The sequence below is a fragment of the Scleropages formosus genome, chromosome 4 (assembly GCF_900964775.1).
Source record: "Scleropages formosus chromosome 4, fSclFor1.1, whole genome shotgun sequence".
NCBI lineage: Eukaryota > Metazoa > Chordata > Actinopteri > Osteoglossiformes > Osteoglossidae > Scleropages > Scleropages formosus.
The window spans coordinates 29,753,591-29,776,894 of NC_041809.1; the positions used below are offsets into that span (position 1 = coordinate 29,753,591).

General features: G+C 42.7%; 1 protein-coding gene across 5 annotated transcripts; it reads left to right on the forward strand.

Moving 5' to 3' along the window:
• Positions 1–110: 110 nt before the first annotated feature.
• Positions 111–21,619, forward strand: taf1 (TAF1 RNA polymerase II, TATA box binding protein (TBP)-associated factor). Of its 5 annotated transcripts, none has more exons than XM_018752262.2 (41): positions 111–224; positions 450–573; positions 911–1,027; positions 1,411–1,533; positions 1,634–1,878; positions 2,286–2,501; positions 2,921–3,001; positions 4,417–4,569; positions 4,931–5,129; positions 5,288–5,401; positions 5,892–6,059; positions 6,330–6,457; positions 6,553–6,660; positions 6,866–7,039; positions 7,248–7,421; positions 7,506–7,610; positions 7,938–8,138; positions 9,259–9,400; positions 10,076–10,206; positions 10,897–10,977; positions 11,076–11,225; positions 13,013–13,132; positions 13,307–13,482; positions 13,673–13,902; positions 14,036–14,243; positions 14,342–14,507; positions 14,618–14,829; positions 15,018–15,126; positions 15,272–15,370; positions 15,510–15,687; positions 16,192–16,259; positions 16,845–16,967; positions 17,168–17,260; positions 17,514–17,598; positions 17,700–17,767; positions 18,108–18,224; positions 18,493–18,597; positions 18,992–19,090; positions 19,425–19,635; positions 20,049–20,220; positions 20,631–21,619. In XM_018752262.2, exons 1-41 carry the CDS (start codon positions 111–113, stop codon positions 20,860–20,862), a joined length of 5,919 nt encoding a protein of 1,972 aa, XP_018607778.1. In that variant the 3' UTR covers positions 20,863–21,619. The 5 variants fall into 5 exon arrangements, with proteins under 5 accessions (XP_018607778.1, XP_018607779.1, XP_018607780.1 ...); XM_018752263.2 differs by having other exon boundaries at positions 1,637–1,878; XM_018752264.2 differs by lacking the exon at positions 18,493–18,597.
• Positions 21,620–23,304: the final 1,685 nt, after the last annotated feature.

The following is a 23,304-nucleotide window of genomic DNA, read 5'->3' on the forward strand; positions in this document are numbered from 1 at the left end:
ACATTGCAAATATTTGCTATATTCACACATTTCCCCCAGCAGTATTATGATGTGTGATTATGAGTGTTAAAATGAACCAAGGGATTTGATTTTCCCATGTACATTTTAGGATGTCAGACTCAGACAGTGATGAGGACCAGGATCGTCCATTCTCTCTCACTGGCTTCCTTTTCGGAAACATCAATGAAGATGGTCAGCTAGAAGATGACAGCGTGCTGGATACGGTGAGTCAGAAAGAAAGGAGAAAGAATAGCATAAAAAATTGAGACCCTATAAAAATTTCAAGCTAAGTTTAAAATGTAGATGACAAAAAATGCAAAGGTTAATGTCAACAGTGATTATGACTGCTTTGCATGTTATTCAGAAAAATAAACCATGTGAATCCCACATTGATTCTGATGGTACTAATCATCTGATTGTCATGTTTGCCACCTTTTTCTGTCACTCAGGAGTCCAAGAAGCACTTGGCTGGTTTGGGGTCCTTGGGCCTGGGTACGCTCATCACTGAAATCACTGCCAGTGAGGAAGATGTGGCTGAAGAGGAAAGGGATCCAAGTGGTACTGATGCAGAAGGTAACGTAAGGCTTTGTATTGTGTCATCATGTCATTCGTTTGATAAACATACTTTAGTTCAGGATTTTTCATGTGAAACTGCTTGCATGGGTTCCAGTAATCGTCATTTATATCACTACGCATTATGCTGAGGACACATTAGTAGTGAACTGAAAGGCCACCTGAGCCCAATGTTATGTACACACTTACAATGTAAACATTGTGTGTACATGTCCAGGGAAAAAAATACTGTAGTTTTTTCATTATGTTACCAGGTGAAAAGAATTGCTTGACACCTGTAAATGTTTACTTTGAGAAATGCTTGCATCATTGCTATGCTGCTTTTCTGTACCTGCAGGCTGGGTAAAAAGCACGGAGGATGCTGTGGACTACTCAGACATCAATGAGGTTGCCGAGGATGAGACCAGAAAGTACCGTCAAGCCATGGGCTCTCTGCAGCCCTCCAGGAGAACAGGCAAGGCAACAGGCAATGTTACCTTTACATCATGATGGGCCTGAAAAGTCTTGAACACTCAAAATTTGTGGTTTTTACTTAAATATCCAGGAGCTTCAGGAATCCATGGGAATTTTTTTGAGAAATTATTTTTATGAATTTAAATCTGCTTTATATGTCTACCTGCAACAGTTAAAATTATTGTACTGAGTGACTCATTATTAGGTATGGAAAGGGATTTATTTTGTTTTCAGTCTGGAGAGCACAAATGGACATACCTATATGACAAACTATGATGAATGTCTGAAGTGCTTTGTTTTCAGCAATCTGACAGCTGAATGAAGAGTAAATTCTGCCACTATGAGGGTTTTGTCACTATACATTAATCCTCTTGTGTTTCCTAGATGATGAGGATGACTATGATGCTGATTGTGAAGACATTGATGCAAAGTTAATGCCCCCACCACCGCCACCCACTTTGCAGACCTCAGGCAAGAAAGAGGAACAATCTACTCAGCCTGCAAATGGTAAAAATACCAGTTGTCACCTACATTTTGCACAGTATGTTACCTTCTTTGAAGCACTATGTGACTTCTACTTTTTGTGTTTTTTTTTTTTTTTTTAAAGCAGTGGGGGATGAGGGAGATGGGATCATACTGCCCTCCATCATTGCTCCATCATCTGTTGGTGACAGGGTGGATTTCAGCAGCTCTTCAGATTCAGAGTCTGAAACAGACAGGCCAGCCCAGGGTCCTGGGATTGGGGGGCCTCCTGGTAGCCTGACGCTGCCCCTTGCAGGCATCATGCATAGAGATGCTGCCAAGGCCCTGCCTTGTGTCACTGAGCTCTTTCCCGAATTCCGGCCTGGGAAGGTAGGCACTATCTGATAGCATTGCTTTTTGTCTCTCAAGATCTAGTAATATTTTCAAGAGCATTTTGAAACCTGAATGACAGAAATTTTGACAGTCAAAATTTAGCCTTTTTTGTTACATTTTGTTGACTGAGGTTTTGACTTTTGTGTGTATTACAGTGGTTCACATAAGTTGTTTAAAAAATAATTTAAAACACTGTCTGTCCTTTCTGCAAGTCAGGACAGCATGGCAAGAAGGAACTAAGTGCTTAACTCTCATTGTGACATAATAAAACATAAGAAGTATCTTTCATTGGCAGTTGTGGCATTGATCCTTAGAAAAATGTTGTGAGGTTAATGGTTATGCATCTCATTCATCCATACGCACATATGGATTTCCCCATTATCTGTTGTGTTCCTTCATGTCAGGTGCTGCGCTTCCTCCGCCTGTTTGGCCCAGGGAAGAACATGCCATCTGTTTGGCGTAGTGCCCGTAGGAAGCGCAAACGGAAGCACCGTGACCCACAGCCTGGAACGCCTCCACCTGAGGCCGAACCAGTGGAGCCAAGCCCTGAGAAGAAATCAGGATGGGCCTATGAGTATGCCCCACCTCCACCCCCAGAGCAGTGTCTTTCTGATGATGAGGTGAGAAACCTTGTTGACCCCTATAGTTCGAAGGCCTGTTGTTAGGATCAAATAAAGTAAGAAGTCCTTTACAGCTTCAGCTATTTGTTATCTTTTGCATTTTGTTGTTGTACAAGCTACCTATCTACCTTTAGAATGTGGAAAATGAGCTATCAAAGCAACAACTGTGGAGAAAAACTAAATCTAAAGTAGAATAAATAGTCTTATGCTGTAGTCTTCTATTAATCAGCCAAATCTAAAAGTCAGTGTATAATTTTCTGTTAATTTTAATTAAAAAAAGAAGCAGGATGTACAGTGAGAGTCAAGAAGCCAGTATAAAATAGTCATTCATTCTGCTGTGTTTTGTGGAAGTAGGAAAACTTATTGTATGGGTTAAGTTAATGTTTAATGGCTGTCTAAAATCCTGGGTTTCTCTTCAGATTACCATGATGGCTCCAGTGGAGTCCAAGTTTTCTCAGTCAGCTGGCGATGGGGATAAGATTCCAGAATCTCGCCCAAAGGTGATGTTTCTATTTTTATTTTGCCATTTTCTTTCCTATTTAGGAATTAACGATTTTCTGCCTTGGCTGCACACGTAATGGCTCCAAGTCTGTCAGAATTCAGAGGGCAGCTGGTCTGTGCTGCTAGGAGGATTAACATAACCCTTGAACGCTTTCACTTGGTAACCAACAGATTCTTGGCAGATTTATATAGGCTCTGTGCAGTCAGCAGCAAAAGGGCAATTCTATACCAATTTCACACTCTCCCTACCAGAGGGTCATTACCTCCACGAGTGCTGCACCCGGTCACAGTTGGCAAGTGATATAACACAGATTTGAAACGCATTTTGTTCTTGTGTAGCTCGGTTTGCACACAAGCAGTGTGATTCTGTTGACTTTCAATGTTTTGTATTCACCAAGTACCACTACTTTCTGCCATAGAATTATTTAAGTAATGTGTACACTTGTACCTCTTGTTGTGAACATTTGAGTTAGATGTTTTTGAAGATATTAGTTCTTCCCCACTTTATTTTGGTTGTATTTTTGTGATTTTATATTCTGAAGTTTCTTTGTTGCTGTGGGAAAATGACCTGCATTTCTGCTTTTCACTGTTAGAGGGCAGAAAACTCACTGATAGAATATAAATTGAAAGCACAGTATCTCAGAGCTGTATATGTGTGATTTCATCTGTCATATTTTTAGGTACTGTAGCTCTGTCTGAAATCTTTACAGAAACTATGTTGCAAACAGATAAACATGTCTGTGATTATGCTTTTTTGATTGGACACTTAAAATTGCCAGATACTGATGAATGTGTTTATGTAATGCATCACTCATTGCCTCGTTGCCACTTTTATAGAAGTTTATCATGAGACACGTGGTCTACATTTTATGTGGAAAAACTTTGTAATTTGTTCTCCCCATGTAATCCTCCATTTCTTTGCAACTTGCCCTCATGCGTTTCATTTTCCTGAGCCTCCTGATGTGCAGAATTAAGATGGCACTACCTTCCTTGTATAAAGTTGAACAACACACTGAATAGCTGGTTTTGGAGGAGTTTTCAGTAATTTTAAAGTAAACATAGCTTTTAATGTGGCTTCATGTTAATGAAAGAAAATAAACCGGCATCCCGTCCACATTGTTTCTTGTCTCACACTCATTGTTTTTAGTGTAGAGAACTCTGAGACCCTGCATTGTATGAGCTGTTGATAAAAATAGACTACATACGTCTCACAGCAAATTTTTATTCGCTATAGCGTTATCTGGTGTTTAACAGAACCTAACCAGTGAATAAATCAAGGTATTAAGCTGTATTATTAATTGTTGATTATGCAGTGGGTGAACTTATGAACAGTTCCAAGGTGGGAAAGACTTCTGTCTCAGTTGTGTTCCTAAGATGAGGTACAAGTGTAATGTCATGTATTTCAATGTTATAGGTGGCAGAATGGCGCTATGGGCCAGCCCAACTGTGGTACGACATGCTGGGTGTTGCAGAAGATGGGGGTGGCTTCCACTATGGCTTCCGTTTGAGAGAAGAAACATCCGAGAAGCCAGGCGAGCAGGAACCAAAGCCTGTGCCGGCCCAAGAGGCAAGATACCCGATCTACACTAGAACTTCTTTAAATTGTCATTGTTCTCTCTTCTTCATCCTTATCAGTTGAGAATCCATGTTGCAATCTTTTTTTTTTTTTTAAATGTTACAACTTTTCAGAATTTTATTCAGCATCGTATTTCTTCTTACTTTAAATTCCTTGAATGGGCTAAAAAAATAAGACACAAAACCATGCATAAGAAGAATTGCAACCTGCAGTGTAAAACTAGGCTTTATCTGTAGTCTACAAGTGAAAGGAGAAAAATCTTCAGTGTGTCAATACTGAAACTGTGCTTTAAAGTGTGTTGCCCATAATTCTGTCCTTTGTAATTTGAATCTGTGGTTCTGTACTTATCCAGGAGAGTGATGTGGATAACGATGACCAGACTTTGGAGAACGAGCTCTTCTTAATGGTGACTCAACTGCAATGGGAAGATGATATCATCTGGAATGGAGAGGATGTGAAGCACAAGGGTACTAAGACACAGCGTGCCAGCCTAGCAGGATGGCTGCCATCTAGCATGACTCGCAATGCTAATGCATATAACGCGCAGCAGGGTGAGTCCTTGAGCTTCAGCCACTTTACTCACTTAATGTCAACAAACACCAAGAAGACAATGTGCACCTGCAGTGTCTTGTTTACATATAGCCTTATTATATGTTTTTTGGGTAGGATTTATCTGTCTTCACTAACTGTACGCATCTATCCTACGCAGGTCTTAGCCGCAGTAACTCTCAGTTGGTGCCCCCCACTCCCCCTCCTATCACAAAAGCACCCACTATCAGCTCTGGATCCAGTAAGCGGGACAAACACAACCAGGACCAGCAAGGTAGGCTAGATGAAACTTTTTTTATACTTGTATAAGAACAGGGTTATCTAGAATGTTCAGAAGAAACCATCTCAACATCTCGCCAGAGCAATAAACAATTATTCTTTATAGGAAACTTTTTATTTAAGAAGGTGTGAAGTTGGGAAATGGTGGGTCAGAGAAATAAAATGCTCCAGGTAAAGATAGAAAAATTTGATTTCTTCATGCTAAGATATATGACATTTCCTGATAAAGAACTGTGGAGCTGGTTGAATAGCATTGCACACTTTGACACAGGAGCTACATCCAGAAATAATGTTAAGAGAATATAAAAATAAAAATGTAAGCATAATACTCTAGACCATTTGAAAGACAGGAGTACTTGAGATTCTGAAGTGTCTCAAAAATAATGTAAAGTCATAAATAAGGACTGGACATGTGGTAAGAGATCACAAAAGAGGCAAAATGTTCTGAAATGTAACCACTACATCTTGTTTGGCCTTTTGTTTAGCTTCCCATGAAGATGATTCCCCATGGTTCTCCATCTTCCCAATTGATAATGAGGAGTTGGTGTATGGACGCTGGGAGGATAACATCATCTGGGATGACCAAAGCATGGATCGATTGCTTTCTCCCCCAGTCCTCACGCTGGACCCTAATGATGAAAACATAATTTTGGGTATGGATGAAATATTGAAGTCTAGAAACCGGTCTCTCACTGCATTTACTTCTCTTCCTTTACAGATTTCTATGAACAAAAACAGCACAACAAAGACAATGGCTGTAGCTATTAAGTCTTTTTTTTTTTTTTCTCTCTCTTTTCCCTTTTTTCCCCCCCTCCTCTCCTCCCTTTAAGACCTGCATACACCCATCTGATCTTTTATCTCAGATGGCTAAAGTTGCTCTCATCGAGTGCTATAAATTATTCTCTCACTGTCTCTGGCCACAGAAATCCCTGATGAGAAGGAGGAGCAAACATCGAACTCTCCATCCAAAGAGAACAAGAAAGAATCAGCCCTGAAGAAGAGTCGCATCCTACTGGGAAAAACTGGTGTAATCAAGGATGAGCCTCAGCAGGTCAGAAAGGAATCAGCTGTGGAGAAAACTAATTTACAAAGCCCTCCGGTGTTAAAATCAGTTTCATAACCTGCCCCCATCCCTACCCTTTTCAGAACATGTCTCAACCAGAAGTAAAAGACCCCTGGAACCTGTCCAATGATGAGTTCTATTACCCCAAGCAGCAAGGTCTTAGGGGGACTTTTGGTGGCAACATCATCCAGGTGGGTGGCTCTCTTGCACACTTTGTACATCATCTCTCTACAGCATGTGTATGCACTTCATAAACATCTCATATTGCTGATGTGTGACATGACCCCTGAGTAACTGTTGTGTAGGAAGGGAACTTGGGATTTTAAACATCTCTCACAGGTGAAGATGATGCCCGAATACTAATACACTATGAAATCACTTATTGCCTCTCACCAGCACTCCATTCCTGCTGTGGAGTTGAGGCAGCCTTTCTTCCCAACACACATGGGTCCCATGAAGCTGCGGCTGTTCCATCGGCCATCACTGAAGAAATACTCTTACGGAACCCTTTCTCAGCCAGGTCCCCATCCAGTACAGCCCCTCCTCAAACACATCAAAAAGAAGGCCAAGGTGGGTTGGCTCTTTTAATCTTAGGACCTCACTGCTTGCTTTGTTGTCTGCTTTGGTGTCTGTCAACTGTGACAGTTATCCAGCATTGAGTCAGTCTTTAAGCCAGTCTTTATGGTTCTTAATGGCAGTCTTTTTGGATCTGTCCACTTTTACTGTTAAGACAATAAATGAGTTTGAAAGGATGTTGATGTTGCTGTTGTCCCGACAGATGCGAGAGCAGGAGCGCCAAGCTTCAGGTGGGGGGGATATGTTCTTCATGCGTACAGCTCAGGACTTGACAGGCAAGGATGGCGACCTGATCCTAGCAGAGTACAGTGAAGAATACCCTCCTCTCATCATGCAAGTAGGCATGGCCACCAAGATCAAGAACTACTACAAGAGAGTGAGTTGCCATTTCATTAAGGAAAAGGTTTCCCTAATGACTTGCTTCCAAGCAGCAATGTTTCATTGTACTCCTTTTCCACAGAAACCTGGGAAAGACCCTGGAGCACCAGACTGTAAATATGGGGAAACTGTCTATTGCCATACTTCGCCATTCCTTGGTTCTTTGCATCCCGGCCAGCTGCTGCAGGTCTGTTACTACAGATAACTCTTGGGATATGTGGTTAAACAGTGCTTTTTAAAAATCATTATTTATTAATTTAGATTGCATGCCATTTAGTTTTTAGGTCTATATACTGCTTAGATTTGGATTTTGTTTTGTATTCTCTGAATCACTTATAAATTAATGAGCCGTGTTTAATTGGATATTTGAATTAATGACACAGACTGAAGACCATAGGGTACCCTGTATCACTCCCTATGCTTTCTAAGATTCACATCATTGTCACCATGAATTCATAACCGCACTTTGTGTACGAATGAAAGGATTAAAGTTTACCTTCCATATCTCCCACAGGCCTTCGAGAACAACCTTTTCCGTGCCCCCATCTATCTGCACAAGATGCCTGAGACGGATTTCCTAGTGTTGCGCACGCGGCAGGGTTACTACATTCGTGAAGTGGTGGATATCTTTGTGGTGGGTCAGGAGTGTCCATTGTTCGAGGTACCTGGTCCCAACTCCAAGAGAGCCAACACCCACATAAGAGACTTCCTGCAGGTATGGCACCTTCGATTCATGTGACTATGAAACATGCAGTTACAGTGAGTTGCGCAGTAGAACAGATGTGTATATGCACATAAAAACAAGCTTTGGAGGAAGGTTAGTGCTGCTTCACAGAGTGCTGAAAGGGTGAGGTTACACGCAGCAACTTGAACTGGTTCCTTATATTTTGGTTTCGAGTACTACGTAAAAGCAGAGGAACGCACTCATTACCTCAGAGTAAAAAAATCTGATATCAAGAAAGTATGTGAAAGATGTGATTGCTGCATGAACCCTTAAAATGAATTATTAAAAACGACTATCCTATATGGACACGTCATACAGATAGATATTCACTTATCTGGACTTCATCCATTTTGACCACTCACCCTGGTATGAAGACCAGACCCCCAGTTTTCCAGGCTTTTTGGGTGACAGATGTATCAACACTAGGGTGAAATGTCTCGGCTCTTATGGACCGATTGAACTGACTAGTCCTAGAGGATGAACGTACAAGTTTCTCTGTGGATCCTGGGAACTAACACTGTTTTACTTTGTGATTATGTGAAACACTGTATCTTTACCTGTGTTGTTTTGTTGCTTTATTTGTGTTTTGTGTTTCATCATGTGCTCAGAATAAAAATGTAAATATTTGACGGAAGAGTCTAAACGAAGGGGCTTTAAAATATGAACAGAAGGTGGTAAATAATGACTCCGAACAGCTTTTTATTTCTTTAAAGCAACATGTAGGTTGTTACACTAAAAAAAAAATAGGTTGAAATTGAAAAGTATGATTAAGGTTCGTAATTACTCTTTAAGGTGAGTCCAGGCAGGCGGGGTGGGGGCAGGGTATATGTGTCTCTGCACAAGATGAGTCTTCCAATGAAATGTGAGTAATGGTAGGAGCTTCTTTTTGGTTATGCTATTGACTGCCTGAAAGTGAACAGTTCTTTAAGAATTTTACTGGTACAGTTTAAAGAAGCCTTTTCTGTTTTCTTGTTTTTCCATTGTAGGTTCTGAGTAATTTTTCTTGAGGTGTGATTTTATAAGCTTGTCTCTGTGTTTAAGTATGCAAAACTGCACAAAGATACTCACTTATTGGACTCTTATTGGCTGGTGCTTTTGTCTTTCTCTGTAGGTGTTCATTTATCGCTTGTTCTGGAAGAGCAAAGATCGACCTCGGAGAATCCGCATGGAAGACATCAAGAAGGCCTTCCCATCTCATTCAGAGAGCAGCATCCGCAAGCGCCTTAAACTCTGTGCTGACTTTAAGCGCACAGGTAAACTGTTCCCAGATGGACATTAGCTTCATCCATGCGTCTCTTATCATTTTGATTGCAGTAAGTTGTTCTGAACTAGCCTTGCAACCACCATACAAGTTTTATCAAGTTGTGTTATGATGTCTGCAAATAAGCCCAGATACGTTAAACTTCTGTGGTTGTTACTTGTCTGAAGAGACTGTACATCTGCACGTGTCGTAGGCCTGGCGCTCTTTCTTTTTCCTTTGAAACAACAAAGATCTTGGACAGCAAACTGAATAGTTAAATGGTAAAGCCAAAGAAGGCAGGTGTCAATTTCTTTTCGAACTAGAAGCCCATTTTGGAAAATTCAGAGCTGCATCATGAGAAGCCAGCTTTGTTTTGACTGTGAACATCCTTCTGTGTTTTGCAAGTTTGTTATTTTCAGCTGTATTAGCAATTTCTTTTAGCTGTTATTCCCTGTGGGAAATTAAAGGGGTTTTTTTTAAGTTACAGTAATTTTAGTTCTTGTTTTTGGCTTATTACTAAGTTTGCCTGTTATACACACAATGCAGAGCAGAGAGAAATCAAACATAAAGGAAAGGGGAATTCTTTTGACAGGGCAAGAGTGTAGATGGTTACTGGGATGTGTTTTGGGAGAGTGTTGGATGTAGCGGGTGTTCACTTTGCTCTCTCCCACCCTGCGGCTGTTCTCAGGAATGGACTCTAACTGGTGGGTCCTGAAGCCAGACTTCAGGCTGCCCACAGAGGAAGAGATCCGAGCTATGGTCTCCCCAGAGCAGTGTTGTGCCTACTACAGCATGCTGGTGGCAGAGCAGAGGCTAAAGGTGAGATCCTACTGGATTATAGCAGTAGTGACAGCAAACACTGCAATGGCTGGAAAATTGCTGTTGCTTTTAGGTTGCCAGGGGAAACTGACCTCCATAGGTATGGTGCCCTGGAGAACATTCACCTCTGAAAAATAAATAGTACCATTGAACAAACTTGTAAAATACTGGTACAGCATTGGTTCTTTTGGGGGTGCCAGTGTGGGGCAGATGGTAGATTTTTCTGGTTTTTGCCTCTTTTTCTCCTAGTCAGTCAGAGCCAATTGGCTAGTTATTAAACTTCCCCTCAAAGCAACACACCCACGTCAGTTTGAGAAGGGTGAACGCTGGGTCACGCCTCCTCTGGTGTGTAAGCTGTGAGCCACTTTCATCTTATGTGACGCTGTCTCCATTTAAAACGCAAACATTTTGAATAGAAAGCAGTTTACTCAATTCCGTCAATAATGTCACTATGATTAGCGAGGGGAAAAGAAACTCAGCCGTCACACCCACGCTAAGGAACACGGACCAGTTTGTACCCCCCCCATCAAAGATTTTTTCAAAAGCACTTAAAATGAATGGATGATTGGCACAGCATTGCTGAAACATGAAAATATCCACTTCCTTATCTCTGCACTGTTAATATTTCTCTTAAAAGGCTGGCAGAACATGTTGTTTGTTCATTCTTTGCATGTTTTGTCTTTTTCTTAGGATGCTGGATATGGAGAGAAGTCCTTCTTTGCACCAGAGGAGGAGAATGAAGAAGACTTCCAGATGAAGATAGATGATGAGGTAATGCTGTTTCCACTCTATGGAACTGAGGATACTCTTGTTGCAGAAAAATGGAGTGTACTGTTAATACCATCAGTCACCCTGCTCCACGCTCTCAGGTGCGCACGGCCCCCTGGAACACCACACGAGCCTTCATTGCTGCCATGAAGGGGAAGTGCCTGCTGGAAGTCACAGGCGTAGCAGACCCAACTGGCTGCGGGGAGGGTTTCTCCTATGTCAAGGTTCCCAACAAACCGACACAGCAGAAGGTTGGTCCCCTAAATCTCCCTTTTTCGCATTGCTCTCTTTTTTTTTTTTTTTTTTTCTTTTTTACTTTCCATGAAAAAAAAACATTTAATGTTAAGAATAGTATAGTAGTGTATATATAACCTGTTGGTAAAAAACTGCCAACCTGAAAGTTGAATGCCTCTTACTTCATTTTAATTAGTTCAACCATTAAATTTCTTCCTTTTAATGTTTCACTTTTTGGCATGAAACCAGCTAATTTAGTGGTTTGGTATAAATAAAGCAGAACAAAATCTGCTAAATTTGACATCACTTTAACTTTTGATCCAAATATTGAGAGCTCAAGCTAGACTAATTTATTATTATGCAAGTGGGTGCAGAATGTAAACAATATTGCATCACTGACAGTTCTGACAAGTATCATAAATGAGACCAGTCATCTGTGCTGAGTAATACAATGTATCAGAAAGATTCATATATCACGTTTTGAAATGTGTGAGTAGGACTCTTTATTAATTGGTTTTAAGAGTTCTGTGGCAGAAATTGTTCTGAAGACATTATGAATTTTATGGTTATTGTTGCTCACATAATCAGTGTTTGTAGAGATTCCTTTATACAAAAAGTCCATTCATCCATCTTCTTCCGCTATCCGGGGCCGGGTCGCGGGGGCAGCAGTCCGAGCAGAGTCCTCCAGACTTCCCTCTCCCCGCACACCTCCTCCAGTTCCTCTGGGGAAACCCCAAGGCGTTCCCAGGCCAGCCGGGAGACATAGTCTCTCCAACGTGTCCTGGGTCTGCCCCGAGGCCTCCTCCCAGTAGGACGAGCCCGGAACACCTCCCCAGGGAGGCGTCCAGGAGGCATCCGGAACAGATGCCCGAGCCACCTCAACTGGCTCCTCTCGATGCGGAGGAGCAGCGGCTCTACTCCGAGCTCCTCCCGGGTGACTGAGCTCCTCACCCTATCCCTAAGGGTGCGCCCAGCCACTCTGCGGAGGAAACTCATTTCTGCCGCTTGTATCCACGATCTCATTTTTTCGGTCATGATCCAGAGTTCATGACCATAGGTGAGGGTAGGAACGTAGATCGACCGGTAAATTGAGAGCTTCGCCTTACGACTCAGCTCCCTCTTCACCACAGCAGACCGGTACAATGACCGCATTACTGCAGATGCCGCACCGATCCGTCTGTCAACCTGCCGCTCCATTTTTCCCTCGCTCGTGAACAAGACCCCGAGATACTTAAACTCCTCCACTTGAGGGAGCAACTTCCCCCTAACCCGAAGGGGGCAATCCACCTTTTTCCGACTGAGAACCATGGCCTTGGATTTGGAGGTGCTGATTCTCATCCCCGCCGCTTCGCACTCGGCTGCAAACCTCCCCAGTGCACGCTGCAAGTCTTGACTTGATGAAGCCAACAGGACCACATCGTTCGCAAAAAGCAGAGACGAGATCTCGCGGCCACCAAAACAGACACCCTCCGTTCCCTGGCTGCGCCTAGAAATTCTGTCCATAAAGATAATGAACAGAATCGGTGACAAAGGGCAGCCCTGGCGGAGTCCAACATGCACCGGGAACAGGTCTGACTTACTGCCGGCAATGCGAACCAAGCTCCTGCTCCGGTCATACAGGGAACGAACAGCCCGTTACAAAAAGTCAAATATGGCAATAAGCCCAGAATTTTTTTTAATTCGTCATTCTGTTGAGTTTTGTCTTTGGTCATTTTGCCAGTGACCTCTGTAGCACCATTGGAACTGAAGTAGGTGTGTCATGATGAACTATTTCATGTCTTCTGCAAACCCCTGACCTGTTTAGGATGACAAGGAACCTCAGCCAGCCAAGAAAACTGTGACAGGCACAGATGCTGACCTGAGACGTCTGTCTCTCAAGAATGCCAAGCAACTGCTGCGCAAATTTGGGGTCCCGGAAGAAGAGGTAAACTATGTCTTATTTACCTGCCTCAGCTGCTTACATACTGATGTGTGGGGTCTTTATGCAGTCCTCATGACAGTATAGTTTCATTTTTAGAAGTCCAAAGACTTTAAAACACCAAAACAGTTAATGATTGTAAATAGCCTACCTGCAGTCAGTCTGTGCATTTCCCTGCAGATTAAGAAGCTATCGCGTTGGGAGGTTATCGACGTGGTACGTACCATGTCCACAGAACAGGCACGCTCAGGCGAGGGACCAATGAGCAAGTTTGCTCGAGGGTCACGCTTTTCAGTGGCAGAACATCAGGAGCGCTACAAGGAGGAATGTCAAAGAATCTTTGACTTGCAGAACAAGTAAGATCCACCTACTCTTCCATATTTCACGATGTGGTCTTAATCACCCTTCTTATGTTTGTAAACTAAGACAAGATCACATCAGCAAAACTTGATATATGTTGAAAACCATACCTGTCTGTTGGTTCTTGTGTCCTACTTGGATCTTTATGCTTGTTAGATATTAAAGTTCTTTGCTCTCCAAACCCAGGGTTCTGGAGTCAACTGAGGTCCTCTCAACAGACACAGACAGCAGTTCGGCTGAAGACAGCGACTTTGAAGAAATGGGCAAGAATATTGAGAATATGCTGCAGAACAAGAAGACAAGCTCCCAACTCTCCCATGAGAGGGAGGAGCAGGAGAGAAAGCAGCTGCAGAGGATGCTGATGGGGGAAGAGAGTGACCGAGACAAGGGGCGGAAAGAACGCCGCAAGGGGTTGTGTGAGTATCTGGCATGTGTGGCTTGTCCCATATGTGGTTTTATGATGCGATGATCCTAGGCATGAACTTGTCATGGCAAGGCCGTTTCCCTTTGTGGCTAAAGTGAGGTGTTTTCTTTTTTTTTGTTCTGCAGCAAGTGCCCACTCTACCAGCTCCCACAAAGATGATGATGCCTCTTCTGTTACCAGCCTGACCTCCTCTGCCACTGGAAGAAGGCTAAAGATATACCGCACCTTTAGGGATGAGGACGGCAAGGAATATGTGCGCTGCGAGACGGTCCGCAAGCCCGCTGTCATTGATGCGTACACCCGTATCCGTACTACCAAGGATGACGAGTTTATGTGAGTTACTCCATCTGTGCTGGTCTGAACACTTCTCTGCCATTGGGTACAGGGAAGCAGTGGTTCTCTTCAATCTGACTTGCCCCCATTGGCTCCAGACGGAAGTTTGCACTCTTTGATGAGCAACACCGAGAGGAGATGAGGAAGGAGCGACGGCGCATCCAAGAACAGCTGAGACGACTCAAACGTAACCAGGAGAAGGATAAGTTTAAGGGACCCCCTGAGAAGAAAGCCAAGAAGGTCAAAGAACGTCCTGACCTTAAGGTATTATGGAGCAGTTTGGGCAAAGACTGGACAACTTCATTTTTCAAACCCCCTGTTTCTTTATTTGTATATTAATCCTCATCTTTCCTCACCTTCCTTTGTACAACCAGCTGAAGTGCGGTGCTTGCGGTGCCATAGGCCACATGCGCACCAACAAGTTCTGTCCACTATACTACCAAACCAACGCTCCACCTTCCAACCCGGTGGCAATGACAGAAGAGCAGGAGGAAGAACTGGAGAAAACAGTCATCCACAATGATAATGAGGAGCTGATTAAAGTTGAGGGTACCAAGATTGTTTTGGGAAAACAACTCATTGAGAGGTATGTCAAAATCTGCATGTAGAATTTTAATTTAAATCTCCAGTTTTAGCAGACTTAACAGTTAAGTCTACAGATCTCTCAAGGTGAGAGACTGTGATATGGTCCACTGTGTCTCAGAACTCCAGTTTAGATGACATTGGCGGTTGCCTGTGAAGCTCCATTATAAGCATTTGGCACTTTGCTTTCAGTGCTGACGAGGTACGCAGGAAGTCTCTAGTACTGAAGTTCCCCAAACAGCAGCTACCACCCAAGAAGAAGAGGCGCGTGGGAACCACAGTGCACTGTGACTACTTGAACGTGAGCCTCCTTGTGCCATGTCTTTTTCTCTGGTATCATTCTTTGGTGTAAGACACGTCCTGTTTGTTGATTGGAGTCATTCTGCAATCGTAATTTGTTTCTTGGCAACGTGCATGATTGTAATTTTCCTTTCCCTTTCTTACAGAAACCTCACAAGTCCATCCACAGGCGACGGACTGACCCCATGGTCACGTTGTCATCTATTCTAGAGGGCATCATCAATGACATGCGGGACCACCCTAATGTAAGGTCTTTTTTTTTTTTTTTGTATTTCTCACTCTTTTAGATACTACTTGTATGTGTATACGACACATGCTACAAACTGTAGGTGTTGTTGATATAATGATTATTCATACCTGGAATGGTACTTTTTTTCCCCCTAGACGTATCCATTTCACACTCCTGTCAATGGCAAGGTGGTAAAGGACTACTACAAGATCATCACAAGGCCCATGGACTTGCAGACACTACGGGAGAACGTGCGGAAGCGCATGTACCCCTCGCGAGAAGAGTTCCGTGAGAGTGTAGAACTAATTGTCAAGAACAGTGCCACATACAACGGTAGGTCTCAAGATATAACCTGGGGCTGCAGAGAGCATAGAACACTTGCTCATCTCCTGTGTATGCTGGTTTCTTATGGCTTGATCTCTCAGTTGAACATGTTTTAAGGTCATATTTTAACAAAAAAGTTGTTTTTCTCAAATAATTCTTTGGTTATTATTTTAGTTAACTATTTCTTTCATTCGTTTGTGGCCTCTTAATATTAAAACACACTTCTAATAATTTTTTTTTAGTCCAGTAAATCCTAATTAAAATCTCAGCCACAGGGGTGGTGATTAAGCAACAGGACTTCCCATATAAAGCCCCCAAACCTGAAATCTTCTTTGGCATTGCTCTTGTAAAATGTTCAGCTGTTTAAATAGTGTCACATTTTCAGTAAAGTGGTTCCGATAAAGGTTTCAGCTAACCTGTAATTTCTTAACTTTAATTCTGTGTTGTGTAATTATACTGCTGGGCCTCAATTCTCGCACTTGAAGAACATTTTCTTTTGTGATGTGTCTGCAGGTGCGAAACACCCTCTCACCCAGGTGGCCCAGTCCATGTTGGACCTCTGTGATGAGAAGCTCAAAGAGGTTTGATCACTACCTGTTTGAACCAACATGTATCAGGAATTCCCAGCCACAACTTTTTTCAGTCACATGTTTTTCCTCTTTTGAAATTAACATCAGGAATGTTTTTTTGCAGATATTACAGCATAAACCTATTGAAAAATTAACTAATTAATGAGCAGTGGGTAAATTGATAATTTCTGGCATATTTCCAAAAATAATCAGTCATATTTTGGGCAAAAATGCATTGCTTTTTTTTCCACTCAGGAAAAATCCAGTTTAATATGACGGAAAATTGACATGGTTGTCTGCCAACTCTCAGCTTGAAGAGTTATTGAGCATCACTGTTTTATATACAGTTTTTTTTTTTTTTTTTTTTTTTATAACTATTGTTATAATAGATAACATGGTGGATGATACTTGTGTATGTGCATTTTCTACATGGCAACTTACTGGATGTCAACAAAAATATTAATATTTGATCAGTTTCTCTGCACTCCCCATGTCTTTTTTCGTTAGTTCCTGTGTAGTACTCTTCCCTTCACTGTCTTTTCTCATTTCTTGCTACTTTTAACTCCCTTTCATGTTTGTTCCATGTCTCCATTACAGAAAGAGGACAGACTGGTAAGGCTGGAGAAAGCCATCAATCCCCTGTTAGATGACGACGATCAAGTGGCCTTCTCCTTTATCTTGGACAACATTGTCACCCAGAAGATGATGGCTGTCCCAGATGTGAGTTCTCATCCATTCTAAGAGTATTGCAAGCAAGACTTTTTATGGCATTGCTTTAAAATTAAATGAACAGCATTTGGGTTTCGCTGAAATAGTGTAAAAAGTTTATATATACTGAATAAGTGCTTTATGAAATAATGTTAGTGTTTCTACATGTCACATATCTTTTACTTCTAATTCTCCTTTGCTCCACTCTTCAGTCGTGGCCCTTCCATCATCCTGTAAATAAGAAGTTTGTACCAGATTATTACAAGGTGATTGCCAACCCTATGGACCTGGAGAACATTCGCAAGGTGAGAAGAGACAGATTCCTGCTGTGCTTAATGGCTCTGACACATTGCTGGCTGTGTGTAAATCCCATTTCATAAAGGACTACATGTGGTGAAATCTGTCTGCAATATTTGGTTCTTATGTTCTTACACATGTATAGTGTATCTTGCTGACTGTTCTGGCTCCTCCAGTTTACTAGGTTAGAATGAAAACTTGTAGTCTTCATTTAGTTTCACCATTTGGAACATTTCCTATTGCTTCCCTGTTTCTGCACAGAACATCTCAAAGCATAAGTACCAGAATCGAGAGACATTCCTGAACGATGTCAGTCTTATCCACACCAACAGCGTAAAGTATAATGGTAAGTGGGGCATAATGAAGAACTTAGAATGTAAAGCTGAAAAATCAATATCCGACTCATTTCTTTTGCTAGTGCTACCACAAATTCAGTCTGTTTTTCAGGCTCCGACAGCCCTTACACCAAGACTGCCTTGGAAATTGTGAATGTGTGTAAGCAGACTCTGGCAGAGGTGAGCTGCTGCAAATGGAATTAGTGTGTGCAATTGTGTGCTGCTTTGTGTGAAGGAACTGGACCTAGGATCAAACAGCTCTAAATTTATATTCCTCTAGGGAGGAAATGTACACAGTGGGTGCCTGCTTTATTGTACATGTTGCTGAATAAATGGATATAGTTTAAGATCTGTGAAATTTGTAAGCTGTTCCAAGTCCCTTTGGATAAAACCCTTTTCACTGTAAATTAATGTAATGTCTGTAATTGCTTCTGTGTGCATGAGTGCATTTTCTTTTCTGGGTAGTTTAGAACGGTCGGGTTAGGGCATCACTAAGTGGTCTGCATGGATGTCATTCCAGTACGATGAGCACCTGACTCAGCTGGAGAAGGATATCTCCACTGCCAAGGAAGCAGCCCTTGATGCAGCTGACCTTGAGAGCCTGGACCCAATGACCCCCGGCCCCTATACCCCACAGGTACCTGCCAACATAAGGCCACAAAAATGGTGCGATGCAGGCTTCCTCTGTTAGTTCATACCTGATTGTCTTTTTCTGCCTTCACTTCCTTGGCCTCACGATGTTGTATACTCTGGGTGTGATACTTCCCACGAGGACCAAAGCTCAAGCCATTTCTGTGCTCTCACCCCTGTCCTTTTTCCTGCCATCCTGGGATCTGGCCCTCTTGCTGCCTCTTTTGCTGTATGCCCTCCGCCCTTTTCTCTCTTTTCTGTCTTCTTCCTTGTAGCCTCCAGACCTCTATGACAGCAGCAATTCAATGGGTCTACACAGGGAGGCCAGCCTGTTCGTGGATGGCCCTCCCGCCTCTACCCCCGAGAAGAGGGGGGGGCAGGTATGGGGAGAGAGACGGTGGGGAACACGTTCTCAATCCAGGGCCACCTCTCCTCCATCCCCTCTCCTGCACACACAGCCATCTCATCTGTCTCTCTCTCTATTGGTGTATTGTGGATTGAGACTGGGCTGCTGTGTTTGTGCGTATGTGTGTGTGTGGGTCTGTGATTTCAGGGGATTTTCAGTTGTGTCAGGTTTAGGGAAAAAGAGAGGTTTCTTCGCTGTTGTCCTGCCGTTTCCCCCTCTGCCTTTTCACATGATCTACTTCTGTTCGATTACTACGGGTTGGCTGATTTCCCTTTTTCTTTTGCGCCACCCTTCCCTTCCCTTTCACCTGGCTGTTTCTCCTGGCTTTTGTCCCTCAACGCCCTACAACCCCCATCTGTGTCCCTCAGGGCCGCCATGGGCGCGGGAGGCTAGGCGAAGAGGAATCAGATGTGGACATCGAAGGGTTTGAGGAGGATGACGATGGCAAACCCAAGACCCCAGCTCCTGTAAGACTTATGGAGAAGGAAGAAAAGATGGGGGTTGGGGGCAGGTGGTCGAGGGGTTCCTCACTGCTTCCTCTGGCTTCCATTTCTGTCTCTTCTGGTGGCTTTCTTGACAGATCAGGCATGGCTGCAGATTAGTGCAGTACTGATGTGTCTTTTAAAGATGGCTGTTTTGTCACACTTTGTCTGATTTCTGGGTCCGAGGAAAAATAAGGCAATTGTATTGTGTCTGTTAGTTTTGTGTTTGTACAGTAACTTTTTGGCGCAGGTCTTGTTTTCTAGATTTATGTTTGTCAAATAGACTTACTGTTACTTTTTTGTCATCTTCTTTTCTTAGGCAGAAGATGGCGAAGGTGACCTTGAGGATGAGGATGATGATGAGGACATGCTGCTGCCGCCAAGAAGGCGTCTGCATGGACACGATGAGGACGACGAGGAGGATGAGGGTTCCAGCCGTCCTGCCCAAGCCAGTGTGCTGTATCAAGACCTGCTTATGTCTGATGGGGAGGATGACGCCAGTGAAGAGGAGGGCGACAACCCTTTCTCCTGTGGGTTTAGAGACAAAACACTTCCCTTTGTCTGCATTTATTGTGCTATTCAGCCTTCCTGGAGTTATGCTGAAGCTGCAGTCTGTCTATGTGCTTTATCAAGATGCAAAAACCCTGAACTGCAAACTGTGGACTACAAAAATCTCTGAGCAACTTTGCGGGTACAAGGGCTTTATACTCTCGTACTCCTGTGTCACTATACCTTTGTCACTAGGTGCATTCTAATCTACTACTTTATGCTCCATGCCCTTTATTTCCACTTGATCCTGGATCAACATGCCACAGGATTACTTTTTACATGACATGAAGGTTTAGAAGAGATCAGTGCGATTGAGCAAGTAATGGAGCCAGCAAACATACAACTTAGAAGGCAGTGGTTGAATTCTGATCTTCCCTTTCTTATTATTCCACAGCCATCCACCTGTCAGAGAGCGGCAGCGACTCAGACCGTGAGGTAGAGACAAGGGGAGCCCCATCCAGGGGCCACCAGGAGATGGCACGTATGGGGCTGGAGCAGGAAGAGAGCATGATGTCATACGAGGGCGAGGGTGCGGACGAGGGCCAAATGGAGGACAGCAATGTCAGGTGTGCACTTTCCTCAGCGCATAGCTACCAGGATATACATATAACAAGTGCCTGCCAGATCAATCATTTAGATTTAATGTGACTATTTGGCAAATACTTTTAGCTACTAATTTGCATCTCCTGTGCTCTGTCTCTATACTGTATTTTTAAAGCTAGATCATTTTTACTGATACAAGTTTGACTTGATAAATCAGTCTGTTGTGAATGCTTAGCCACTGCCATTCATTTGACAGAGACTTTATCCATATCCAAGAGTACTACTTAACGATATTACTGTATTTAAATGACCATTTTGTAGCTTACTAAAACCAGCTTATGCAGGGCAGTGTTACTGATAATAGAAGTATAAACGAGTGAGTTTAAAAGTGAGGGGCTAACCCACTGGTATCAAGTTACCCTTTCTCTGTTAGCTATGGCAGTTATGATGAAGCCGAGGGACGGACACAGAGACAGGCCCGCGGCCTGGCCAGTGGTGAGGGGTACGGGCAAAGTGAAGACGATGAGGAGGATGATGAAGAGGAGAGCGGAGCACGGAGGCGCGGCCCCAGTGTCCTGTCACAAGTACAGCTGAGTGAGGATGAGGAAGACAGTGAGGAATTCAGATCTATAGGTGGGGACAGCGACATGGACTCAGATGCCTAGAAGACGCCCTTAAACTGAGCTTAGATTTGTTCGGAATTCATACCAGTAGTCTCCATGGAGCTGTGGACTGTTAAGATTTCTGCACGTTGTGCATATACACCCTGCAAAGCTAATATTGTTCCTGTTTAAAGAAGCAATTTATTTTTGTATTTTTGACAAGTGTCATTGGTTTGTATTGATGGAATATTTACTTTAATTTCTAAGATGTCCAGGACATGTTAGGAGGTAAATTGTTTGTTTGCATTTACAACCTCTGAATATTTGTTTTATTTTTTTCAGTAACAGTATGTTTAGTTTTGTCTTATTTTTTTATGTTAATTGCCTCTGTAAATGTCACTTGTATATTTAATTAAAGTATGTTGCCTGTATTCTACTTGATATTGAAAGCTGCTTTTTAGATAAGGTGGTGATCAAGGATTGACATTTTTATTAGGTTATTTTTATTCTCATTACATGCTGAAACCCTTTTTGATCATAGTGTACTGAATAATCTTTTGGTCCCAGAATGATCACTTTTCTGTAGTGGAGATTGACAGGTCACCTCAGTCAATAAACGTAAAGCTGAGGACACAGCATGACCTTTAAGGCTGGTTAAATGCCAGTGATAGATGTTGCATAATGCATTTCTTGGTGGTGTTATGAAACTAAGCACATAACCAGAATGTAACAGGTTTGATTCCCTGCTTCAGTACTACTGTGTACCTGTGAAAACTGTACTTCAGGAAAATACATCTCCGTGCATCCAGCTGAATAAAAGAATGAGATTTTTGTACAAAGTTAGTCGAAACTGGATTTTGTCTGCTCACTGCAACACATCTGAATAACTGCAATTAAGGCTTAAAAGTGGAGTCACTTCTGTGATTGGGGCTGGCTTCTCAGCTGGAATCCTTCAGAGGCAACACTGTTCTGTCTTGCAAATGTAAATTTGAAATTCTATTTCCTCATAATGAGTGTTTAAGATTGGCCTATAAAGCCCCACATTAACTTTAATGCTGCAGTCATTCTCATTTCTGAAGTTAGATTTGATAGATGGTCTTAGACAGGTGTTACAATATCATTATGGGTCTTCAGTTGAGGTTCTCGCACTTCATTCACGTTATTTGCTGTGAAGAGGTTAACTATGCAGAACTTGCGTATAATCTCCTTTCTCACACTGTACAGAAGTGGACAGTTGATGGGCAAGCGTGAGCTGCAGGTGGCAGAGGTTGAGTTCTTATAGCTCTTTTATTCTTAAAGACACTCCACACATGGGGACAGAAATTGTAGTGCTCAAGGATCTCTGCCCTGCAGGTTTTACGTTTGCTTTTCAATTAGTAACGGGTGTGTATCTGTAACACAAGGGGGGTGAATTTACGAAAATAATGGTTGCGGTCGTGGTGTTGAGTACAGGTACCGATGCCCCACAACACAGAACAGATAGAAAGTAGATTTACAGGCCTGCTGCTGCTGACCGAAGATGTGGAGTGCGTACATCTTCAAGGGCTACGCCTTTCACTTGAATTTTCTTGGCCTTAGCTTGTATTTGTTTTTGTGACTATTTGCCTCGACTCTTGTTTCAGGTGTTTATTAAAATGCATCTTTTCAAAGCTGAAAGTTTTCATCCCATTGATGACTAGATGTGGTTACCTGTGGCACAGAACTACTTCTCCCAGTCCCATCAGAGCCAAACATAAGGCTTTGTGGAGTGTAGTGAAGCTCTTGTGTTCCTGGATTGGATCAATAAAAAGTCAATTCCTGCATAAATACAAATGGAAGAACAGCAGTTGCTCATCTTTTCTGTTTCAGTTAATCAGCCTGTTTGTGGCTGCTAGCAATTTGTGCTCTCGTGCAGCTTTTGTATTCAATTACGAGGTGATGTTTACTAAGCTGTTTGACCACATGAGCTGTAAAGCACTGTTCATTTGGATTTTTACCACTTGTCTCATTAAGCTTTGCAAAAGCTTTTGATATTGAACTGAAAATCCTTATTTGAAACATATTTTTGAAGCTAGGTTGTACAGGGGCTAGTGCTGGTGCTTCATAGCACCAGGGCTGTGCAGTTGAGCCTCGGTTTGATTCCAGTTCATTCTGCATGGAATTGACACGTTCTCACCATGTTTGTTGTGTTTTCTTCCCACAGTCCAAAAACGTCTTTCGGGTGGATGAGTGATTCTAGATTGTCCTTTCTATGTGTGTGGCTACCCTGTGATAGACAGGCATCCCGTCCAGAGTGCATTCTGCTTAAATTGGCTCCCTGTGTTCCTGTTATAGGCTCCAGACCACTGTCAGCCTTAGGATAAGCAATCATAATTTAGTGAATGCTTGAAGCTGGACTTTTGCATCATCTGACAGACATACTAAGGTAATGATTCCCAAGCACTGGGAATTGCTAACGCTTTCAGCCTGTGACAGAGTTCCGGTTGAACGTGCTCTCTGGCTAATTGCATTACATTGACTGTGGAC

What these genes read in the sequence shown, in the direction of transcription:
- taf1 (XM_018752262.2), top strand. Translation starts at nt 111, where the DNA reads ATGTCAGACTCAGACAGTGATGAGGACCAGGATCGTCCATTCTCTCTC. An exon ending in CCGAGAAGAGGGGGGGGCAG is followed by an intron (nt 18,598 to 18,991) that starts GTATGGGGAGAG and finishes TGTGTCCCTCAG; the next exon opens with GGCCGCCATGGGCGCGGGAG. An exon ending in AACCCAAGACCCCAGCTCCT is followed by an intron (nt 19,091 to 19,424) that starts GTAAGACTTATG and finishes TTCTTTTCTTAG; the next exon opens with GCAGAAGATGGCGAAGGTGA.